Here is a 23,431-nt window from a genome sequence, read left to right as displayed (position 1 = left end):
AGGAGTTCATACTGTATGAGTCTACTGATACCCAAATCTAGAAAGTGCAAACTGATCTATAGTGACAGGAAGCAGATGAATGTTTGCCTATAAACTAGAGAGACAAGGGGCTTGGGAAAGCTGCATTGCACAGTAGCAGGAGGAAACTGTCCAGCAGACGGATATGCTCACTATCTTGACAGTGACAATGGCTTCATGGGTATAAGCACAACTCAAAATATATTAAGATGTACACTTCAAGTAGGTGCAGGTTACTGTATGCCATTTATACCTCAACAAATGTAAAACCTGTCTCTACCTTAGCCCAAGTAACACCACTTAAGAGAATATGACACTAGCTTTTTAAGGAATTCTGCTTTAGAAAAAGTTCTTTTTTTGTTTGTTTGTTTGTTTTGTTTTGTTTTGTTTTGTTTGAGACGGAGTTTTGCTCTTGTTGCCCAGGCTGGAGTGCAATGGCACGATCTCGGCTCACCGCAACCTCAACCTCCTGGGTTCAAGTGATTCTCCTGCCTCAGCCTCCTGAGTAGCTGAGATTACAGGCATGTACCATCATGCCTGGCTAATTTTTTATTTTTTATTTTATTTTTATTTTATCTTATTTTATTTTTAGATGGAGTCTCGCTCTGTCACCCAGGCTGGAGTGCAGTGGAGCAATCTTGGCTCACTGCAAGCTCCGTCTCCCGGCTTCATGCCATTCTCCTGCCTCAGTCTCCCGAGTAGCTGGGACTACAGGCGCCCGCCACCACACCTAGCTAATTTTTTGTATTTTTAGTACAGACAGGGTTTCACTGTGTTAGCCAGGATGGTCTTGATCTCGTGACCTCGTGATCCGCCTGACTCAGCCTCCCAAAGTGCTGGGATTACAGGAGTGAGCCACCGTGGCCAGCCAAAAAAGTTCATTTTTATAAAATGCCACGAACTAGGTAAATCTAGACCATTCATTTTTTATTTTTGAAAAAAATATCATACAGTAAATTGCTGTTTTAGGATATGTATCCTATGACTGTTCACGCCTGCATCGGTTCATGGAATCCTGCCAAAATCAACCTGCAAAATGTTTCCATCACCCCCAAATCTCCCTAGGCTGTGCTTTGTACAGACCATTTGTTCTGATGTCCTCTGCTATCCACAAAATAGAGGGACACACCATGGCCATAAGTGTCAAATGCTTGCTTTGCTCCCCTGCTCTGAACTGAAGTTCAGCAGTCTGCCAAAAAAGTCCCAAATACCCCAGGGCAGGTGGAGTGAAACAAACAAAATGACACCAGCACAGACAACAAAACCCTGAACTCATGGCACAGCCTGTGTCACACACTAGGTTGACTTTCTATATTAATTTTCCAATTGTTGTGTTTGGCAAATGCCATAGTTCACTGACTTTATCATTTGCCTGTTGCTCGCCTAGCCATTTTCAGCAGGTTATCACAAAATGAAGGAGAAATTTGAATAAACTGATGGAATAAAGGAAGATGACCAGAGCAAGTTAATTGTCCAATTTTCATGTGTGTGAGGCTCCTCTGGGAGCTCATTGAAAGTGTTTCCTAGAGAGATTCCTATTCAGAGGGTAGGGTGGGGCCTTGAATTTTCCTCACCCATCCCTTGGAGGCCATAAAGAATGAGTTAGGAGTTTTTCTTGGAGGAGAAGGTAGAAGACAGCTGTTTTATCAAAACTTTAGATTGCAGCTCCAGAAGTTACGTGTATATCACTTCTACTCTCAGAAAGATTTCAGATTGGAGTTTCTTGATAGCTTTTTGGATTTGAATTTTTTAAAATATTTTTTTCACATTGATTCTGATAGTTGCCAAGGTCCACCTTGTTTTTAGGAAATGTGGTCATAATCACAGACACATCCCTTACTTTAGCAAATTAACCACAGATAATAGTTTTCTCTTGCTGTTTCCTAATTACTAACAGAAACATATTTCTTAAATAAATAGATGAAAACATGTTTGAGGTCTTTTGCCTACATTTCTGGTATAAAGCATATTCTTACAAAAGATTTTATGTTTTCATTTATTTTGACTCAGTAGATTTTTAAATCATTACACTTAAAAATATCTTCCAATGACCCATTTTCTGGGCTCAGACTGCATGTAGAAGGTAACCTAGCCAAATAGAAGATGGGTGCAGGGCTGGCTCAGCTGGGTTGCTCTGAACTCAGCCTGGCTTCCTACATGGAAAAGTCTCTAGGCCAAGAACTGTCACAGTAGCTGGCTCTGCATGTGCTACATTAGACCATAGGTCATAGGAACTATGTTTTCAGAGACAAGGTCTCACTCTGTTACCCAAGCTGGAGGGCAGTGGCAAGATCACGGCTCACTATGGCTCAACCTTCTGGGCTCAAACCATCCTCCCTTTTCAGCCTCCTGAGTAGCTGGGACTACAGACATGCACCACCAGGCCTGGCTAATTAAAAAAATTTTTTTTTGTAGAAACAGGACCTCCCTGTGTTGCTCAAGCTGGTCTTGAACTCCTGGTCTCAAGAGATCATCCCACCTTGGCTTCCCAAAGTGTTGGGATTACAGCATGAGCCACCACCCCTGACCAGGAACATTTTCTTGAAGGGACTGAGAGCTCTGCCCACCAGCACCCCAAAATGCAAGGGCATGCTCTGAATGATACTGCTTATAAGACTGAATGATACTGTAATTAACCTCTCAATATTAATTAAAGATATATCTGCCTTCTACTAAAGGGGGAATCCAATGTCTTGGCTCATTGGAAAGGCAACTTCCTGTCAGCCACATGACTTGTGTGTTCTTCAGGTGCTTGCAATAATTTTTTTAAAACTCTGCAACTAAGTTTTGCACAGATAGAGTCAACTTTATCTTTCCCATGTTGTTGAAATCTAGATTTTTTCCTTTCATTGGAATTTGACCTTTCTGTTCTTCAGAGAGCCCGTGAAAACTACTTTTAATTTTATTATCCAAGTTTTAACCTAGCACAAAGCAAATAATGTTTACTTTAGAAACTGATATCCAACATGAGCTCATTAAATAGAAAAGTAAGGATTTATTCTATTGTAGCCATCATGCTAGATTATTTATTTCATTTTCTAGAAAAGTAAAACAAATCAGAATGTGAAGTCATTCATACCTGATTCGGTGACAAATGAGACCGAAGGGCTGATAGGTCCGTAGCCATGAGGATTTTGTGCTTGCACTTTAAAATAATACCTGAAGTTGGAAGAAAATATATTTTGAAAGAGACATGTATTTGATTTCTGTGTAACAAAACAGACTCCCAAACTACTGAACACCTGAACCGTGACAGGCTTTGAGTTCTACTTTTTACAAACGCATACAGCACTAGTGATTCTTCATGTCTTTTTCTGAACTTTCTCAGTTTTGAATAAATTCTCTAAATAATACAATTAACATAGCAGAGACACATGGCTAATGGCAATAGAAGGGACATATTAGAACACAGGTTGCTTGCTGAGCACACGTTCCTTTGCATCAGGACTGTCCCTGCTCTGCGCAGACTCGCCTGAGCTCATCCCTGGTGAGACGCTCCTCTAGCCCTGCTCTCGCTCAGGTTTAAGACTCTGGACTCCGCTTCAGTCCCACAGCTCAAGAGAGAGAGGGTGGTGGAGCAAAACACTACAAAGCAGAATTCAAATTATAACCTAATTATATCCCTGGAGTCCATGCAAAAGAGCAGGACGTTTGCTCCAGCAACCACGCAACTTATGGTTGACAGGGAGAGGATGAACCTGGCTGGAGGCTGCCTCTTCAGTGAAGCTAACATGACAATGGTGTATTGGGTGCACTGAGAAACACTGTGGTTGGCTCTGGAGCTGGGAAGGGACCACCTTAAAAGTCACTGAGTTACGAGCTTCTGCGCCTCAAGGAAAGAGAAACAAGTCCAAGAAGGGGAAGGGGGAAAGATCCGGAGAGAGAGGCTTTTCTGTAGGGCTAAATTTTGTCTTGGAACAGAGAATGTGCTGGAAAGCATGATGCCTGAGTCAACTAGCTCATCTGGAGAGAGACTGAGTCTCGAAGCATCTTATTTGCATTCTTACAAGCAAAAGAAAAAGAATGGTGGTTAGAGAAGTAATAAAGACCAAACCACATTTGTGTTCCACTATATCTTAATCTTTGTGCTTTCCTCACCTCTTGATTCTAGATATTTTATGTGCTTTTTTAGTGCTTAGCTACTTACAGATGAAGAGAGAGGTAAAGAATCCCTGGTGGCTCTGTCATTTTAGAGAGCTCATAAGGGACCTCTTATCTGGCTTTTGGCCAGTAAGAATGTCACACTTAAATGTTATAAAATTCTTTATTTGATTAAGTCAGGCACACAAATTCCATGTACTAATTAAAATGCACTACATTTTAAAAAAGCAAATTATTCCTATTCAGAGAGCAAAGGGTTATTAGGCCTATTGCACCAACAGCCTTGGCCTCAAGCCTTCTGAGCTGCTGGATCACCAAGGCAGTCTCTGGCCTCAGAACAGAGATACTTTACTTTGAGTTTGATTAAACAGAAAGCAAAGAAAAGCCATTGGGTAAAATTAGTCTTCCTAAGCCATTTGCATCTAATTTAGGAGTATTCTTTTTATTGCAATTTAAATAAAAAGATATGCACAATTAAGAACATATGAGTTTCCAAATCTCAATTCACTCAGCAGCTCATGTTTTCCCAGTTACGCGTACTTTTATGCAGTGGTTGTGGAGTTATTTAAGGCAAAACTCTGCAGGCAGTTTGAGCAGTGGGTTTGGCATACATTTCCAGTCCTGGGCAAACTTTACAGATACTTTTTTTGAAAAGGAAATTAAAACATAAGGAAGGATGCATACTCAGGGGCTCCATGGGACACTTCTGCTGAGTAGTCAACGTCAAGGAGGGAAGTGCCTCTATGCCATCAAGGAGGTGGCAGAAGGGTGACTGACGGGCTGAGAACCACTATTCAGATGGATCTGTTTGTATCGATTTTGTTTTGACACTGAAGCCTAAATATTCTCCAAATCCACCTTCCCTGTTGACACAATGATTCTAGGCCTCCAGAAACTCACATGTGACCATTCCAAAGACATATTCCCATTAAAACCTCATCTAAGCTATCAAAGTAAATTTAAATATGCTGAGCTGAAAAACAATATGAAATTAAGCAAAAAGTATAATTCCATTTTTAAAACCTACATGAAACTTTTTTGATGGGCTAAAAGTATACATTTCATACTCTGAATAGTCTCTGCCTCAGCCAAGTAACAAAAGCAATCCATGCCTCGCCTTCTTATATAAGTTTCTGGCACCTTCTTTTGAACAGCCTCAATCATGACAAGTCTGTGTGTTTTAAGTATGGATTTAAAATATGCAGACTCCGAAGAGTTCTTTGGGACTCTGTCTGGTGACTAAGGTAGACAATGCTCACTTAAAGTCAAAAGCAAGATCCAATTGTAAATAACCAAAGCTCACTTTTATGCCCTGGCCCCTCTTTTGGGTAGACTGACTTCTGGTCTCCCCTGTATTGACTCAGAAGCTGGCTTCTCAAGAGAGCCCCCATGAAGACTGAGATGACGAAAGTGAATTCCCCAGATATGATCTGCATTCTAGTGACACAGGGGAAAATGAGTGTCCTTACATCACACTTGTACTTTCTTAGCTCTAAAATTTAGCAGCTGCTCAGAAGGGTTTTGAGGAAATGCAGGAGGAGCTGCCAGCGTCTCTACCAGAAGAGCACATAAGCAGGTGGGCACCTCAGGAGAGGAAGATTAGCAGCTGCTGCTCCTCCTCTGCCTCAAGGCACTGAGCGTGTGTGGGGCCAACCCAAGAGCCCCTGGCACTGTCTGTCCCGCCTCTCCTCACCCTTCCTCCCAATCGGCCTCCTTTATTTCCTAGGACACACACTTCTTTGAGACATCCTCTCTGCTGGGAGCACAGCCTTCTCTGCAGGATGACTGATTCTTATGGTTCAGATTTTACTTTCCCAGAGAACCTCATATGACTCCCCTCTCTATCCCCAAGCTCATAAAGAAAAAAAATCCCCCATTATATACTCTCAAAGCATGATGTACTTGGAGACGTACACCCACCAGGGGAGGTTTATATTTATGTTGTTTTTTAAAAAATCTGCCTCTTCTACCAGACTGTAAGCTCCTTGAGGGCAGGGCCATGTGTATTTTCCCCAGCCCAGCCCAGATGTTCCACCTTGCGCTCAGGAAGTGTGTAGTAAGGACTGACTGAATGAGCCATGCACATTCTCTAATACCTGTTGAAATAACAAGTAAACCATCGCCCTACATAACCCTCCTGACATGACTCAAAACTCAACATCAGTCTGGCAGCAGAAGTTGTGGAAAGAACGCTGGACTCGGCGAGTCAGGAGGCTGTGATTCAGATTCTATTGTAAGTAGCTCTGTGGCAAGGCCTCCGGAAGGCCTCTTGGCTTTTTGATACTAGGGCTGTGCTGCAAAAGCATTGTCACTCTGCACACGCCAAAAAAAAAAAAAAAAAAAAAAAAAAAAGACATTGACTCCATTTTCTCTAATTTTGTTGGTTTTGTTTTCTCTAATTGATTAAAAAATTAACTTGCCATTACTATTAGGGAAAAGGTTTTTAAAAAGTGCTTTCTCAGTTTCCTGGTTTACTACTTGCTTTTAATTTGCCAAATCCCAAAATTCATAACAATTTATGAAAGCTCAGCTCAAGCGGGCCCAAATGGCACATTAAAATGTCTTGAAGAAAATTCACAGCTCATTCAGTAGCCTTTCGGTGCCCACAGCTAGTGTTCAGATTCTACACCCTTTACCACATGCCTGTCTAATGAGGGCCATTTTGTTCCAACCTCCTCCATGTTCCTCGGCCTGTGTAGAAAATGAGAGGCCTTGGGTGCACCCTCACCTCACTTCGAGCTCTTTGCTAGGCAAATATGGTGGCTCCCCACAACAGCAGTCTGCTGGACCCATTTGTACCAGCTTGTGAGAGCCAGTCATTAAGTATTCAGGAAGTCTGCAAGCCCATGGTGGCTTAAAATTGGCCAAAATGGTAGTATTTACACCATAGAAATTGGCAAATGCTATCAACCAAGGAAGTTTTTTCCCAGAGAGCCAGTTTACCAGCACACCACTCTTGACCCTCAAGTGCTTGGTGCTTTCCCATGCTCACCCACCCAGGAGCTTTCCGAGGGTCATTACCACCAAAACCAGATGGCATAAAAGGGGAAAGAACAGTCACTCTCTTTGTGCTCCTGGGAGCCAGTTTTGCCTATTTCATGCCAAGGGCAATAAACTCTGGCTTCCAAAATGATTCTCTGGCCAGCCACGCCTAGTTTATGAAGACATGCTTATAACCTCTACAAATGTGTAAAATGCATCTTTCTTGAATGATGTGAACTTCTATGTCACAGAGTTTGGGAACCAGTTCATTAAAGTGTTTAGTGATTGCAGCTCCATTTTCACATATGAAGGTTACGATGCCTAGTGCCACAATATTGGGACTAAAAATGGACCAATTCTTTCAACACAGATAACAACTTTTCTTTCCCTAATGGCAGGTAGTGTTTAGGTAAACAGGGAGGAAAATATAAGCACAATAGCCTAACAATGACAATACATACAGTCATTTCTTCTAAGAAACTTATATGACATATGGTAAGCATGCATTGACATTCTATTAGAACCAAACAGGGTATTCAAAGAAATCACAAAAACATTTTGATTCCTCCCTTCATTTCCAACCAAAACAAATCAGCAACCATGCACATGGGTCTCATCTTTTCTAAATGACTGACACATCATACCTCGTGTTGGGCTTTAGGTTCTCAATGGGCAAGTGAGTTACTGATGAAGCTTGAGTGGACCACTTGTTCCTGATGAAGTCTTCATAGGATGCACTGTAAACCAAGTAACCTGAAAATGGAAACAGGAAAAACCCAATGGACACCAAGGAACCAAGTCACACACAAGATGTAACCCACTGAGGACAGGTGTGAGGCAAAGCTGCAGGTGCAGCTCCACGTGGGAACTACAGGAAGGAGGGCACGCGGCACTGTGGGACAGGATAGGATGTAACACTGGTACCTTCTGCTGAATCCAGATGGGGATGACAAAACTAAGACACTTCCTGATGACCTGCTGGCCCCCTACTTCTCTTGCTCATTCCCCAGCCTTCCCCATCGCCTCAGAACTAATCACGTCTCATCTTGATCACACAGAGAAAAACAAAAGTAGAAGAAAAAAGCAGTGCCCTCCACACATGTATTTAAGAACTTCCGGGTAAGATAGTACACCATTGCCCTGCACAGGAAACGAAGAATGTTGCTGGTGGATGCTGTGCATGTGTGCGGGGCTGAGAGACCCCACACGCCCAGGGGTCCCATGCCCACTTGGTGAAGGCTGTCCTGCGATTTCTCATTGCTGAGTATCTGTGCTGCCCTTGCCCTCACTGTCTAATCACAGCAGTGAGGCAGCTCTTCTTTCTATTGTCCAACCTGCTCTCTCTTATTTGCTAATAACAGACCTCAGTGGGTGCACCCTTGGCCCTGACACCTGCCCAGCCTTTACAACTGTCCCAGGAGGCAAAGTAAAGTTCATCCCACAGCTCAGCGCATCCCATATCCTAGGTCTTTTATGTGTACACAGAAGGAGAAAACATTTGTCAAGCACTTCCTTTGAGCCAAACATTATGCCAACTAGGTACTCTCAGTTGAATTTGACTTTGATTAATCCTCATGATCCTAGTATGTAGGTATTGCCTTCCTCATTTTGACACATGAGGAAACTGAGTATTAGCAATAGGTTAAATATCTTGTCTAAGTTCACAAGTATTGATTCATTCAACAAATATTTGTTGTGCAACTACTTATTTGCCAGACATTATACTAAGAGCTGGAGATAAAGTAGTGACCAGAAGCTCATGAAGCAGCAGGGTGCACTGGGAAACAGAATGACACAGCTGAGTTGAGTGCTCTGCAGGACCAGTCCACGATGCTGTGAGAGGGTGTGTAGCGGGAGCTGGCCCACCATGGAGGACACAAAGAGCTTCCCTGGGGTCACAGAAAAGGAGTTGACATCTGAAGGATAAGAAGCAGATAAGCTGTGTGGTAGGAGGTGGGATGGATTCCAGGTAGTGGGAATCCTGGGCAAGACACTGAAGAGGGAGGACCCGGGAGAAGGCAGTGTGGCTGGAAACCATAAGTGGCAGGAATGGGTGACATGAGCTGAAGCTGAAGCAGCACAGATGGGAAAACTAGGCAGCACCCTTGAGCCAAGCTAGGCTTTTGCTTTTCATTCCAAAAGAAAGGGAAAGACAGTTAAGACATTAAACCTATACAATTAGGTCTGCATATTCAACACATCTCTCCTGTGCAGAATGCCGAATGGATTGGGTGTGGGAGTGCAGATGTGGATGGGACAGTCTAGTTAGACAGCTCTTACAGTAACCAGGTGAGAGATGGCAATAGCTTAGATAAGCACGGCATCTAACGGAGAGAAATAGATGGGTTCAAGAGGAATCCAGACAGCAACATTGGCCAGATTTAATGATGAGTTGAATATAGAAGTGAGATAGAAGGAGACTTGAAGATGCTTCTAAGGCTTCAGGCTTGAGCAAATGTGTGGAAAGTGGGACAGTTCTCTGAAATGGGAACACAGATAAGGGCCAGATTTGGGAATGGGAAGGATGGGAAGGATCGTGAGTCTGATTTTTTTTTTTTTTTTTTTTGAGACGAAGTCTCGCTCTGTTGCCCAGGCTGGAGTACAGTGGCACTATCTCGGCTCATTGCAAGCTCCACCTCCTGGGTTCACACCATTCTCCTGCCTCAGCCTCCCGAGTAGCTGGGACTACAGGCACCCACCACCACGCCCAGCTAATTTTTTTGTATGTTTAGTAGAGACGGGGTTTCACCATGTTAGCCAGGATGAGTCTGATTTTTTATACACCAAGTCTGAGATGCTCTGGAGACATCCCAGTGATGACATCAAGTGATTTTACGATTTGCATCTGATTTTACTATTTGGGGCTCAGAGGAGAGGATGGCCTGGCCTTGAGATATAAATCAATGACTCATTTCTGAGATGAATTAAAACCATGTGCATGGTTAAGACTCTGAGGGGAGAGAAGACAGAGCAAGAGGAAAAGAGGCCCCAGGACCAAGCCTTGAGAAATTCCACCACTAAATGTTGTACAAGCCTGCAAGGAGATGAAGAGGTTGAGAGAGATCACACAAGTTAAGAAGAAGGAAAAGATCAATAACATCGAATGCACCTAAGAGGTACACGTGATTTTATTTAGCACCCTATGATCACTGATTAGTGTCACACAACTAACAGATGGGCAAGCTGGGCCTGGAAGCCAGGTGAACTGGACCCTGGAGCCCTCCCCACACTGTTCCCTAGAGGAGAGTCATTGAACTTGGGAAGAGTTGCTGCCCTCCTCACGGCATTTCCCGTCTGGCACAGTGCAGTCAAGCCCTGCATGCTTCCACTGGTGCTGCACACAATGGCCCACCCCAGAGGGGACGGAGGTCACACGTGTGCCATGGAAACCCAGCTTCCGATGGAGTTGGCAAAGCTTAGACTCTTGGACCTCTGGCTTCCATCAGAACCCTGCGTTTCCCAGGTAAGGCACTGGTTTCTCAGCTGATCCTGTGTCTGGGTTTTGAGGGCTTTGGGATTTTGATAAGGTGCTTGCTGAGCACATCATAACTCCTGATCTCTCTGTTGTTCTCATCAAAACCAGTCCTGAAAGTGACTGATGAGCTGGTCCTGAAAAACTAAGAGGTCATCACGTTGGTGATTTCCTACAGAATCACTCCTAATAAAGTAATAACTTCATTCATTAGGAGTGATTTGGGAAAGCAACAGTTTGCAGGCAGGAATTCTAGGAGTTTCACACTGTTCGGGCACCACCTCATTACACATTGACTTGACTGCTTGTGAAAGAAAGAATGGCAGGTGAAAATGAGCAGAGCACACAACATCCATGTAGCCAGCAGGATTCAAATGCCCTGCAGGGGGCCCGATAATGTGATGCTCCGTTTAAGTTTAGGATGTATTCACTTGGCTTCATTGTTCTGCAGATGAAAGAGCCGGTGTTTGGTTCACTAATGGATGACGAGCTGCCGCTATTCTCTCTCTGAGCCTTGTGGAGTCTGGTGTTTTCCCCCACAACACAGGGCGTCATGTGCTGCAGTGTTCCACAGTAATCAGCTTGACAGGAGTTGGCACGGCTCTGTATTGGGAGTTCCTTATAAACACCTCATCCGTATTATTTATGCTAGTGTCATGAGTACTCATGATTAGGGCTCTGAGGTTTCGTTTCGGATGAGGTGCAGGGTGGGGCATGTGAGGACACTAAGGCTCTAGGGAGCTTTGAATGGCTTGGAATGCCTAGGCATGGGTGTTTCAGAAGCCCGACCTCTACAGGACAATACAGAAATCACATCTAAATTAAGTCTCAGAGACATTTGTTGGGAGTTCTCTGAAAGCTCCTTCTTCACTGCAAGAACCCTTGAGGCATGTTTAGTGGGGCCAATACACTCTCATTCTGCAGCCAATGTTTCTTAGAAGCCCCTTGAATCAGGGTGCAGTGATATATTTATGTTAAGTAATATCTGTTATGCAAGAGGTCAAAAGCTAAACAGCTTAAAGTAAGGTTTTAAATTATTTTTCTGTATGCTTTCTTGCTTGCTTTTAAAAATTAAATTTTTAAAAATTTAATTGCAATTAAAAATTGAAGTGTGTTCAATTAATAAAAAGTTTTTCTGGATGTTTGATTACAAGCTTGCCTCCTTCCATTGATTGATTTGCATTCTATTTGGAACACCACAGACTTCACGGCGGTCCATGTAGCACCTACCTAGGACTGCACTTTTAGTTCTGCTAAAGACTCGAACCCCTTAATCCCAAACCCTCCCTGCATCCCACGCCCTTCAGTCTCACCTGGCAGAACACCTAGAAGCCTTCTTTTCTGTGTCCCTTATTCTAGCTTTTGCGCTGCTGTACAAATTCCACAAGAGAAGATGCTCTTTGGATATTCTTGGACACATTTTTTCATTGTAAGATATAATAGTGGGAACACCAAGACAAGCACTAGAAATTTTGAATTGTGCGAACTGCACTAGCACAATAATGGCAGAGAATGTCAAACTCTGACCTCTAATGCTACCGCTACCTCCCAGTCAGAGACACACACAGCCACAGCCATACTTCTTCCTCTTACACAGCTCAGAGGCCCAGAAAAAAAATTTGCAACTATTCACAGAAAATATCAATTCTCTTTCCATAAGAACCTAAATTTCAAGATGTATCTTCAAATATGTCCTTGGCAGAGTGAACTTAAACATCTCAGAGGCCAAGGAGGCTCAAGATCCTTGGGCATTTTTTCATCACCTCCTATTCCCACATAAGGAACTGAGAAGCACCCAGATTTGTCTGGAAGCACCCAACAGACATGAAAGGAGAGAAAGAGGCAGAGGCACAAGCCCAGGGCTGACTCCAAAAAGGGACAACTGTGTGGCCCAGCGGGAGCTTATGGTCACGCTCACTGCAGGATCTGATCCTGCAAGGGGCTAGCTGGACCCCCTGGCCATTTGCAAGATTACAGGATGTTAGAGATGTAGTGATGTTTTGCATATGGGGAAATCAAGGCCCAGAAAATTGAAGTACCGAGCTCAAGATCATGCAAATCAATCTGGGACAAGGATTTAGGACTTCTGACTTCCATCCAGTACTCCTTACCCTACCCCATGAGGCTTCCATTGTTGCCTATATTTAATCCAGTTGAAGGAAGACATCTATCCATCATCCCATTCATCCATCCAACCCATCCAACCCACTCATCCATGCATGCACCCATCCACTCATCCACCATTCTTTATTGTCCACATTTCCCACCTACAGATCATGGGAACTCTGATATCTGCTTAGGACACACCTGTGACCACATCTCCTGGGGTGGCTTTGTCCCAGTCCACAATGACAAATGAGTGGCAGCCTTCCACGGCCACCACGGTGATGTTGCGGGGAGCATGCTGGGGAGGCAGGTCACTCTTCTTCAGGTCATTGGGGATGATTTCATCCAGGCTGTCCACTTGGAAGTGATCCAGTGCATCAGTCAGAGAGCACGGGGCCGATGGGTCTTTATTTAGGTACGTCACGTAAGGAGCTGGAAAAGAACAGAGATAACCAATTGGATTGCTGGAGGCTTTTTCTGGAGGCAGAAACATAGCATCTGTTCCACAGAGTCAGACCCACCATTCAGTCTCTTCCTGCTGGACGGAGGCTCCATCAGCCTTGATGCCAAGCTCAGAAACACACCCCCAGCTCTCCTTAATGGATCCATGTGTTTGTGTCTTTCAATCTGGTAATTCCAAAAGATCCTATTGCCCCATGGACATCAATGACTATGCCCTCAAAGTGGTTTTGAGAGATCATGAAACTATAATTCAATGTAATATAAGCCTGCAGCTAGCTGCCATTCCTGTGCCCCACATTTGGAAAAGGGTGAGTCAGGCCCACCCAACACTTTACTAGCATTCTCTCAACACAGTTCATTTCCTTGACTATCTTGGGACCAGGAAAAAATCTATACTGATCAAGATATGCAGCCTTTAGCTTCAACCCTGGGTGGCCTTCCCTAGAGCTTCATAAACCCCCACAACAATCTGGAGCATCTGTGCATAAGGCCCGGCCTGAACTACTGTCTACAACATTACTACTCAGTATAACAACAGCTACTCACATTTACAGATGGCTGAAGATTTTTCTACATACATTATTTCAGGGGATACACAGCCCTGGGAGTAAGGCAGGATATGAACCGATGGCCTCATGTTACCATCTCGCCTGCCAATGCTGAGAGTGCCCACTATGCAAGGATCAGACAGCAGGCTGTCACCCCCAGCCCTTAACTCTTTCTATTATATCCCACTAAATTAGAAATGCCAAGGACTTGGGATTGGGGCTTTATATATGCAAAACTCTCAAGTGATGTCCAGTAACAATGTCTGGCAATTTCTGAAGATTCCACTGTATCTTTTGGTGCTAGGTTGTCATTCTCAGTGGCTATTTGGACTGAATGCAGTTTTTAGCTTCTCTATTTGACTTTTGGGCAAATAATGAAACTAAGGCAGAAGTCAAGAAGTTCTTTGTAACTAATGAGAACAAAGATACAGAGTCCCTGGGACACAGCTAAGGCAGTGTTTTCCAAAAATTAGTCTGAAGCTAGGCCTTTAGAACTTGTCCATGGGTCTTATCAGGAAGTTTGGGGAGTGGGCTCCTATGCTTTAGAGAGTCGTAGACTTATGAAAAGAGCCAGACAATAGTAAGCCTTTAGCGTTTAGAGGAGTTCTGTGGAACAGCTAATAATAGCACAGAAAGCATTTCAATTCCCGTCATGGAACTGCCGGGAGAGAAGTCAGCGCATGTGGTAAACGCAGCCTGGCAGCTGCATGCCAGAGACCCGTGTTAGTGTCTGCCTCAGGAACGCCACCTCAAATTAATATTCTTGTTCTTCAAGTATGTGTGGTTTAGACACTCAGTCACTACATCTTGGCTAGCAAGAGCTGTTCTCTGCTCATGGCAGAACAGTTGTTTTGGAAACAGAAAAGTGTGATATTAGTTTAAGCTGTTGCTTGTCTCCACTTAGTAATATATTAATCCAGCTGTCTCATTAATGAGGTTCATTAAGGGCATGGGAAAAGAAGACTTGCAAGACTTAATGCAGTTTAGTTTCACAGAATTTCCTATTGAAACTGTTTTAATTACTGAGAAAGAAGAGTAAAATGAATTTCTAGATCCCAAATCCTTGAAGCTAATGAAAGTGATAGGAAATAACGAAAGAAAAAAGCTTCCCCTCCATGACATTATAGGCACTAGTGGCTCAATTCAGTAAGCAGCTAACCTTTTAGGAAGAATTTAACAGACAGTACACACACAAGGCCCAGTGGTAAGTCCTGTCGTAGAAAAACTGGCTACAATAAAAACACTCATGTTCCCTGGTCCAGATGGTTTTTAAGTGTTTCTTACTCTTAGTCTATGCAAGGCAGTCTCTCTCAGCTCTCTCTGTTGGACACCAAATCCTCCCCTCTTCTGATTTTGGCAGAAAGCAAAATAATACATATCTACATAAGACTGACTCACTCAATTATCCCCAGTGGAAACTTCATTCTGGGAAAACTTCTCAAAATGCACTGCCTTGGCGAGGCCAAAAGATTAGTAATGCTCTTCTTCAAAGACCAAAAGTTAAAAACCCATGTTTCTCTGATTAAGGACATTATATTTACCAACAAATCGTTTCCTTCCAGCCAGATCAAATTCTTCTTCAGGAAAGGAACTGATGGCGCCTTCTTCTGGGATCACCCTCGGTGTGGTAGCAGTGGTAGAAGGCTCAGTGGTGGTTGGTGGCCTTGACGTCTCAAATTCATAATCTGAAATGATATGAAGCCTCTGTAATTGGGCACTGCCAGAAAAGGAGCACTGTCTATAGTCAAATGATACCTTCTTACATTCAACTGTAGGCTGAAACCCAGACAGACACACACACACACACAGACACACACACACACACACACCAAAATAAATGTTATGCCCAAACGTAATTTGTTTCTACTAAAATACTATTTCTTCCCATTTCTGTCCCTGCAGAAAAGAAGCTGCAGACAGAAGAGAGAAAAGGCAAAAAGAAACACATATGACCAGAAAAATGGGGTTTTAGACTCAGAGCTGGAGAGAACCTTAGAATCCATCCACTGTAGCATTGTAGCTCATGGCACTGGCCCAAAGCCATGCTCTACCTGCATAATGTTCCCTTTTAGAGAATAAAAGGTAACATCAAAAAATAACCTTGAAATTTTTTCTTAAAAAAATTTTTTTTGGCCAGGTGTGGTGGCTCACGCCTGTAATCCCAGCACTTTGGGAGGCCGAGGCAGGTGGATCACAAGTTCAGGAGATCAAGACCATCCTGGCCAACATGGTGAAAGCCCGTCTCCACTAAAAATACAAAAATTAGCTGGGCATGGTGGCGCACACCTGTAGTCCCAGCTACTCAGGAGGCTGAGGCAAAAGAATCACTTGAACCCAGGAGGCAGAGGTTGCTGTGAGCCAAGATCACGCCACCGCACTCCAGCCTGGCGACAGAGCGAGACTCCATCTCAAAAAAAAAAAAATTCTTTTTTCTCCCATGTATGAACTTTTTCTGGGCATGGGGGGTGGGATTAATCCTGCCAAGACAACTAATCCTTTAACATTTGAAAAAGAAAATAAAACTGCCCCTTTTTCAAACTGTTCAAAGATAAGAAAGATGCTTAGTATTTTCAAAGGTGCTAAAAAAATCTTCGTTTGCTTTCTAACATCTGCTGTTTTTCTTTTAAGTCAGTTTTTGTTTGAAAACCTTGGGATTAAACCACTACATCGAGCTTTATTATGAATAAATAACACATCAAAGGTGACATTGTTTGCACAGTTGTGATTTAAGACAATTAGAGCTATGAATAATTGCAGAAAAGGTGGACCTCAAAAGTGAGAATCCTGAGCCCTGGTGTCAAAGGCCAGCACTGGGTGTGGACAAGATTCCTTTAAGAACTTCTTCAACTGCAGAGGCAACTTCCAAATCACACAAAACAATCACAAGGTCCTAAGTGTAATAATACCATTAGTTACCACTTATTGAATGACTCTCCCAGATGCTGGCCAAGGCACTTTGTATTCTTAACCTTAAAAAAAAAGTGTTTTATTGTTTGAAATGGGGTGTTGCTCTCTCACCCAGGCTGGAGTGCAGTGGTGCCATCATAGCTCAAACTCCTGGGCTGAAAACAATCCACCTGTCTCAGCCTCTCAAGTAGCTGGAACTACAGGTGTGTACTCCCATACCTGGCTAATTTTTTAATTTTTCGTAGAGATAGGGTCTTGTTATGTTGCCCAGGCGGCTTTTGAACTCCTGGGCTCAAGTGATCCTCCCTCCTTGACCTCTCAAAGTGTTAGGATTACAGGCTTGAGCCACTGCGGCCGGCCTCTGATCCTAATCTTACAAACCTACCCTTGAAAAGATTCTATGATAAGAAATCAACAGATCTAAGCATCACATATTTTATGTAATTAGAAAAGGAGAGAAAAGAAAGGAATAAGAAAGAGAAGAGCTAAGTAAGGAAGTTGGACTTGGTTAAACAAGTAAGTTTTATAAATAAAGGTTGAAGGGGAGCCCAGATGGATAACTCCAGAATTCCTTGGGTCCAAGGAGGGTGGGGAGGGAGGGAACGGGGAGCACAGGGACCAGATGGGAAGCTGCATCTGCGTGTTAAGCACACAGTTTTTCTTAGATCAAATATGCATTTGGGGGTGACAAAGAAGCGTGGGGTACAACCACCCTTCCCTAAGCCAGCCCTCAGCATCGCCACCGGCCCAAAGCTCTAAAGGAAACTTCCATCAAGATCATCCACTCAATAGTTACAATCAGATCCTTTGATTAGGAAAGAAAGTGTGCAAATAATTTTTCAAAGGCCAGTTTGTACCTTCATCATATATAACGTAGGCCTCTTCCGTAGGTACTGCAGTGTCGGTCTCCAAGCCTGAGAACTCATCTAGTGAGGACAGAGAAAAGGACCGGTCATCCAGCGCTCCTTCTCCAGGGTTCTCTCAGAAGCAGGCCCCAGAGCGTGACAATTCATTCACCTCAAGCAGGTCATGAAAACAAGTCCCCAAGGCCAGAGTCTCCATAATTTTTTCAGGAGGAAAATCATCAAAGCACTGAAATGGAACCCAGACTTTCTCTCCTTTGGGCCCAGGAAAGGGCGATACAAATGCCTGCCCCATTAGGAGCAAACACCCCACTCCACGTTCCCAGACTCCTCAGCACCACCAAGCTCTCTCTCACCTCCCTCCCACCACCTCAGCCCACTCGCCCGCATGCCTGCAGGGCTCTGATGCTGAGGGAAGGCCCCTGGCCCCTCATGCCACAGCAGGCGCTCTCAGGAAGCAGTCATGAGAGACAGAAGAGAGTGGGCGGTTGGTGCTCAGGATGGTGACAAAAAGCCCCTCACATGTGAACTCCCCTGTTCATCAGTCTTCATTCCTCCACCTCCTCCATCTTGCTTCTGGAATATTCTAGAAGCAGGGTAATTTCCTACCTCTTCTACATCCCAACTTGGCATACTCTACCAATGAGAGTTCCTTGTGCTTCTCCACTTCCTACTGAGTTCCCACCCACTCTCACTGACTCAGGAGATAAATCAGATTTCTTAATTTGCATAGGAAATTTGGAAACATATGCCAATCATTGCAAATTTCTCTTTACAGATTGGGCTGCACTAACCAATAGATCTATTTTGACTACAGAATTATACTTTAAATGTAATATAAAATTTCAGATGTGATTTTTGGAAAAGCCAGGAAACCCTGGTTAGAAGAACTATTAAAATTACCATAATGACTAAACCGATATTATGAGCATAAGTAACATATGAGTGATTTAAGAAAGGTGAGTGATTTAAGCATAAAAGGCATCTTCACCTCCATTATCAGGGTAGTTTAAGCAGAAGTCTTTTGGGAAAGATGTGATGGAATTGATTATACTATTTCTCTATTTGGGAGATACAGATGTAGCTGTAAAAAGGAGAACATCTCACTGTAGCTGATAAAATCTTGAGGCAAAAGGTTTTATAGCTAAAAAAAAAAATTGTAGGAATTCCTTTCCTCCCTTTGACCTGAAGTCCACAGCAATTATATATAACTCTCTAAACTTAATGCACCCTCAAAAGGGGGCAAGGTGGGGAAAACAGGAAGAAGTGACTAGTGGATGATTTCCCAGATGTCTTCTGTGTATCAGCCACTTTTATGTATATATAATTTCACAACAAACGCTTGAGATACATTGAGCTTATAAATACCCACTTCTCAGCTGATATGGTTTGGCTGTATCCCCACCCAAATCTCATCTTAAATTATAATCCCCATGATACCTACATGTCCAGGGAGGGATCTGGTGGAAAGTGATTGGATTATGGGGGCAGTTTCCCCCATGCTGTTCTCATGATAGTGAGTAAATTCTCACGAGATCTGATGGTTTTATAAATGGTAGTTTTTCCTGCACACTTGCTCTCTCGTTCTCGCTCTCGCTCTCTCTCTCTCTCGCCTGCCACCATGCAAGATGTGCCTGCTTCCCCTTCTGCCATGATTGTAAGTTTCCTGAGGTCTCCCCAGCCATTTAGAACTGTGAGTCAATTAAACCTCTTTCCTTTATAAATTATCCAGTCTCAGGTAGTATCTTTATAGCAGTATGAAAACGGACTAATACATCAGCCAAGGACACCAAGACTCTGGGAGGATTTACAGCATGCCTGAGACATGCAGATGGTAAAAGACAGCAAAAAGAGAATGTGAACTTCAGGTACTCTGGCTCCAAAGACTACTTACTTTATACTACATAAAACTGCCTCCACTTCTTAAAAGTTGAACTAACCAATAAAATTATTTGTAAATATGAAGATGCTCTATTAGAATCACCATTCCACAGTATAATTAAGGGGAAATTGAAGTAGAAGGTATATAAACTCCTATGTCATTATTCTACCAGCCTTTTTAGCCTAGTTTGAATGACATGAATATTACATTGTAAAAACAAACTCCACCCACAAAGGGCAATGGCAACCTCGAGTAGTCTGTCCAGCCCTCCTGGGATCACAGTAAGAAGCCCCCAGCTCCTATTCTGAGGCCCAAGAGATGGCCCTTGAGGCAATGACTCTGGTGTGTTCTGATGCAGCCAATGAATGTTAAGCAGAGAGAAGTTGTAAATTATCCATCCGTTTAGGGGTGGAATGGCCATTTCATGAAAAACTATTAAACACAAACTTTCCTTTGGTCATTCCGATGTCAATATACCTGGGATCCAAGACAAATTACTTCTGAGCTTATTCAAATCAGTTTTCAGGTTCACACCCTGTAAACTTTGGGATTATCTTGCCATTGTTTCCTGGCCTACCATTTTCTTTCCGTTGTCAATTTAACCTTTAGGAATGTCGTCTTGCTTTTCCTCATTATCAGTTCAGTGTCATTTCTTTTCCTTATTGCTTTTCGCCAGATAAAAAACAAATACATTGTAAGGTTTTTGCATCACAGGGTGAACAAGAAAAGGGAAAAGTATATCATTTCCTTCATGGACTCTGGTGTTATGGGTAACTCCTTGAGGTGCTGAAATACTCCAGTGCATGCAGCAGGCCACAGAAATGATGCTTTTACCAGCAAATGAGTTCACTTCCTGAGATGAGTGACAGTTAAGTCCTCTGGCATTAAGTAAACAATCTACTGGGTGATTTTGGTGTTCTTTTTCTTAAGACCAAATAAACATAGGCATAATTTTTCTAAAATAGAACCATCCTGGCTCCAAGTAAAAATAACTTTCAGATGTAATGAAATATATTTACAATTTAAAAAAAAAGTTGACCACCTTACTTTGGCCCACCTGAATGTCATTTTAAACCATTCAGAACTATGTAAAACTGGATATTTTACAAGTCAACTCAGCACAAATGTGAAAAGCTTCAGCCTCTTCACATAAACATAGTTGCCAGCCATCAACCATAGTCGTTTTGTTTATTCTCTTCAGTAGTTTATCAAGTAGGCATGAAAAAAATAAGTGAAAAATGTCACCAAAGAAGTAAGGCTTTTGCTCCAGAGATATTAAAGAATATTTTTAAAAATTATTCTCAGTAGAAGTTTAGAGACAGAAGGTAAATGACAGCCATTTGAAACTCAGGGATATTTGCACATTGTACAGTTGGTCCAGCTCAAATGAATTTTTGAATTTCTCAGTATTTTCTATCTGGAGACCCAGCTGTGGTGGGGAAGATCTGTTTTCCATAATGACTGATGTTTTTCTGCAACTTTTAACAAGGTCATGCTACAAATTCTTGAAGATGTTCATTTGGCTCATCACATTCCATATATATCATCTATTATCAGATTTGCTGTAGATACAGAACCTGAAAAAAAAAAAAGAGCACTGGCTTTTAGGACATGGAAAATGCCTATACCTTAAGGTCTTGCTTGGATATCCAAAGGTACATACTTAGGTACCACAAGGAATTAGAGATGAAGCAGAAGACATTGTCTCAACTGCAAGGAGTTTATTATCCAACAGAGAAGTCAGATCAAGTAGAACAAAACCAAACAAACAAAACAAATGTTCAAGGCAGCATTATTCACAATAACCAAAAAGTGGAAATAACCCAAATGACCACTGACTGATGAATGGAAAAAATGCTGTATATCCATACAATGGAATAAAAAAATGAAGTACTGATGTATTCTATAATGTGAATGAATCTTGAAAACAATTATGCTAAGTGAAAGAAGCCAGACCCAAAAAGCCACATATGACATGATTCCATTTATACAAAATGTCCCAAATAGGTAAATCCATAGAGAGAGAAAGTATGTTAGTGGTTTCCATGGGTTGGGAGGAGGGAGGAATGAGGGCTGACTGCTAATGAGTACGGAGTTTCTCCTGGGGTGATGAAAATATTATGGAATCTAATAGTGGTGATGATTGCACAACTGTAAATATATTAACATCCACTAACTTTAGAAGAATGAACTTTATGGTATATGAATTTTATCTCAACAGAGCTAGTATTAATACATTTTTAAAATTTAATTTCTTTTTTTAATTTTTATTTTTAAGTTCTGGGGTACAGGTGCAGGATGTGCAGGTTTGTTACACAGGTAAACATGTGCCATGGTGGTTTGCTGGACAGATCAACCCATCACCTAAGTATTAAGCCCTGCATGCATTAGCTATTTTTCCCAATGCTCTCTCTTCCCCTACCTGACCCTCTGACAGGCCCCACTGTATGTTGTTCACCTCCCTGTGTCCATGTGTTCTCATTGTTCAGCTCCCACTTATAAGTGACAACATGCGGTGTTTAGTTTTCTGTTCCTGTGTTAATTTGGTGAGGACAATGGCTTCCAGCTCCATCCATGTCCCTGCAAAGCACATAATCTCATTCCTTTTATGGCTGCATAGTATTCCATGGTATATATGGACCACATTTTCTTTATCTAGTCTATCGTTGATGGGCATTTGGGTTGACTCCATCTCTTTGCTATTGTGAATAGTGCTGCAATGAACATACATGTGCATGTATCTTTGTAATAGTAAAAATTTAATTTCTTATCACAAAAAAAGACCACTTTCATGGTGAGTGCTCTTACTATAAAGAAAGAAAAAAGAAGAATACTAACAATAAAGGAGTGGGAGTGGGAGGGAACTTTGGGAGGTGATGGATGTGTCTGTGGCCTTAGCGGGATGATGATTTTGTGAATGTATTCTTATCCCAAACTCATCGACATGTATGGATTAAATATGCAGAACTTTTTCTATGCATACATCAAGAAAGTGGTTTAAAAAGATTAAAAGATAAAAATAACTATGATTACAGTTAATAAAGAAGAAAATGTTTAATGAAGTTGTTAGTGAAACAGTAGAAATAAGAAAGGGCATATGGAAGTCTTTTTAAACTAACAAATTATAGTGCATTAAAATGTGATATGAGGATGACACGTTACTGTCCCCACATTTAACTTTTCCATAAGACTTTGTATTGATTTGTACTTATTTTCAAATGCTGTCCAGAGGAAAATTATTCTTTAGCTTCGACTAGGGAATCAGGAGACTGGACAGGAGTGAACATATATATGTCATGATTTGAAAAGAAAATAAGAGGCAAAAATGCCAGGAAAAATATTGACTTTCATGCCAAATAAAAGTCCAAAAATATAAAGTAAATGAAGAGAACATGTTGGAAGGCCTAAATAAAAGCAGACAAAATAAAATGTGAAATAATAGCAGCTGTAATTAAAATCAAATCCAAAATAGTCAATTTTTGTTTATGACCAATTATTAATTATGTTTTAATTATATTTCAGTCTTTAAAATTAAACACATTAATGCATGCAGAAGTCAGATGTCAATACTAGAAATTCAAAGGTAAATTCAAATTTATACTCACTGGGTCAATGGACAGAGTAGAAATTTTCTTCCCATTGTTCCTCTCCCTCTGTACGTGTTTCCATGTTTTTTTGGTGTGAATTTTTTAGATGTGTCAAGTTTTCCTGTTTATTTGTAACTTTTTCATGGAAAGGCTAACTTCCAACAGAATTCCCATTTTGGATACAGTATTCATGTTCAAACTGATTGGGCTTATCATGGTCAATAACGTTGCATAAGAATTCCAGCTTGATTCCTGAAAGGAAACATCTTCACTCTGCCTTGGTTTAAAAAGACTTAAGCTTTATAATTGACATTGCAATTCATTTCAAACTGAGGGAAAGAAGATGAATCTCTCTCCTCCATGCCTGATGCAAATCTAGAATGACTTCTTCCAAAGCAGCTTGAGCAGGGGACTGAGCAGAAAAGATGGAGATATATTGATATACGGGCTCCACGATGGCCTGGATAAAGGTCTTCTAGCTCCTGCTCTTCAGGGAGAACAAG

At 42.1% G+C, this 23,431-nt stretch overlaps 1 protein-coding gene across 1 annotated transcript in view; it reads right to left on the bottom strand.

Moving 5' to 3' along the window:
• FNDC1 (fibronectin type III domain containing 1) overlaps window positions 1-23,431 on the bottom strand; it is a 102,214-nt gene that overhangs the window by 7,788 nt on the left and 70,995 nt on the right. The window contains exons 15-19 of the mRNA XM_034963178.4: window positions 17,454-17,522; window positions 15,231-15,374; window positions 12,881-13,111; window positions 7,746-7,854; window positions 3,098-3,177 (exon numbers count right to left, since the gene is read on the bottom strand). Of these exons, the coding sequence (XP_034819069.4) occupies window positions 3,098-3,177; window positions 7,746-7,854; window positions 12,881-13,111; window positions 15,231-15,374; window positions 17,454-17,522 (633 nt within the window). The remainder of the gene's footprint in view (window positions 1-3,097; window positions 3,178-7,745; window positions 7,855-12,880; window positions 13,112-15,230; window positions 15,375-17,453; window positions 17,523-23,431) is intronic.

The sequence above is a fragment of the Pan paniscus genome, chromosome 5 (genome assembly GCF_029289425.2).
Source record: "Pan paniscus chromosome 5, NHGRI_mPanPan1-v2.0_pri, whole genome shotgun sequence".
Taxonomy (NCBI): Eukaryota; Metazoa; Chordata; class Mammalia; order Primates; family Hominidae; genus Pan; species Pan paniscus.
Note: the sequence above shows the minus strand (reverse complement) of the source record. Positions and strands in the feature narration are given on the sequence as shown.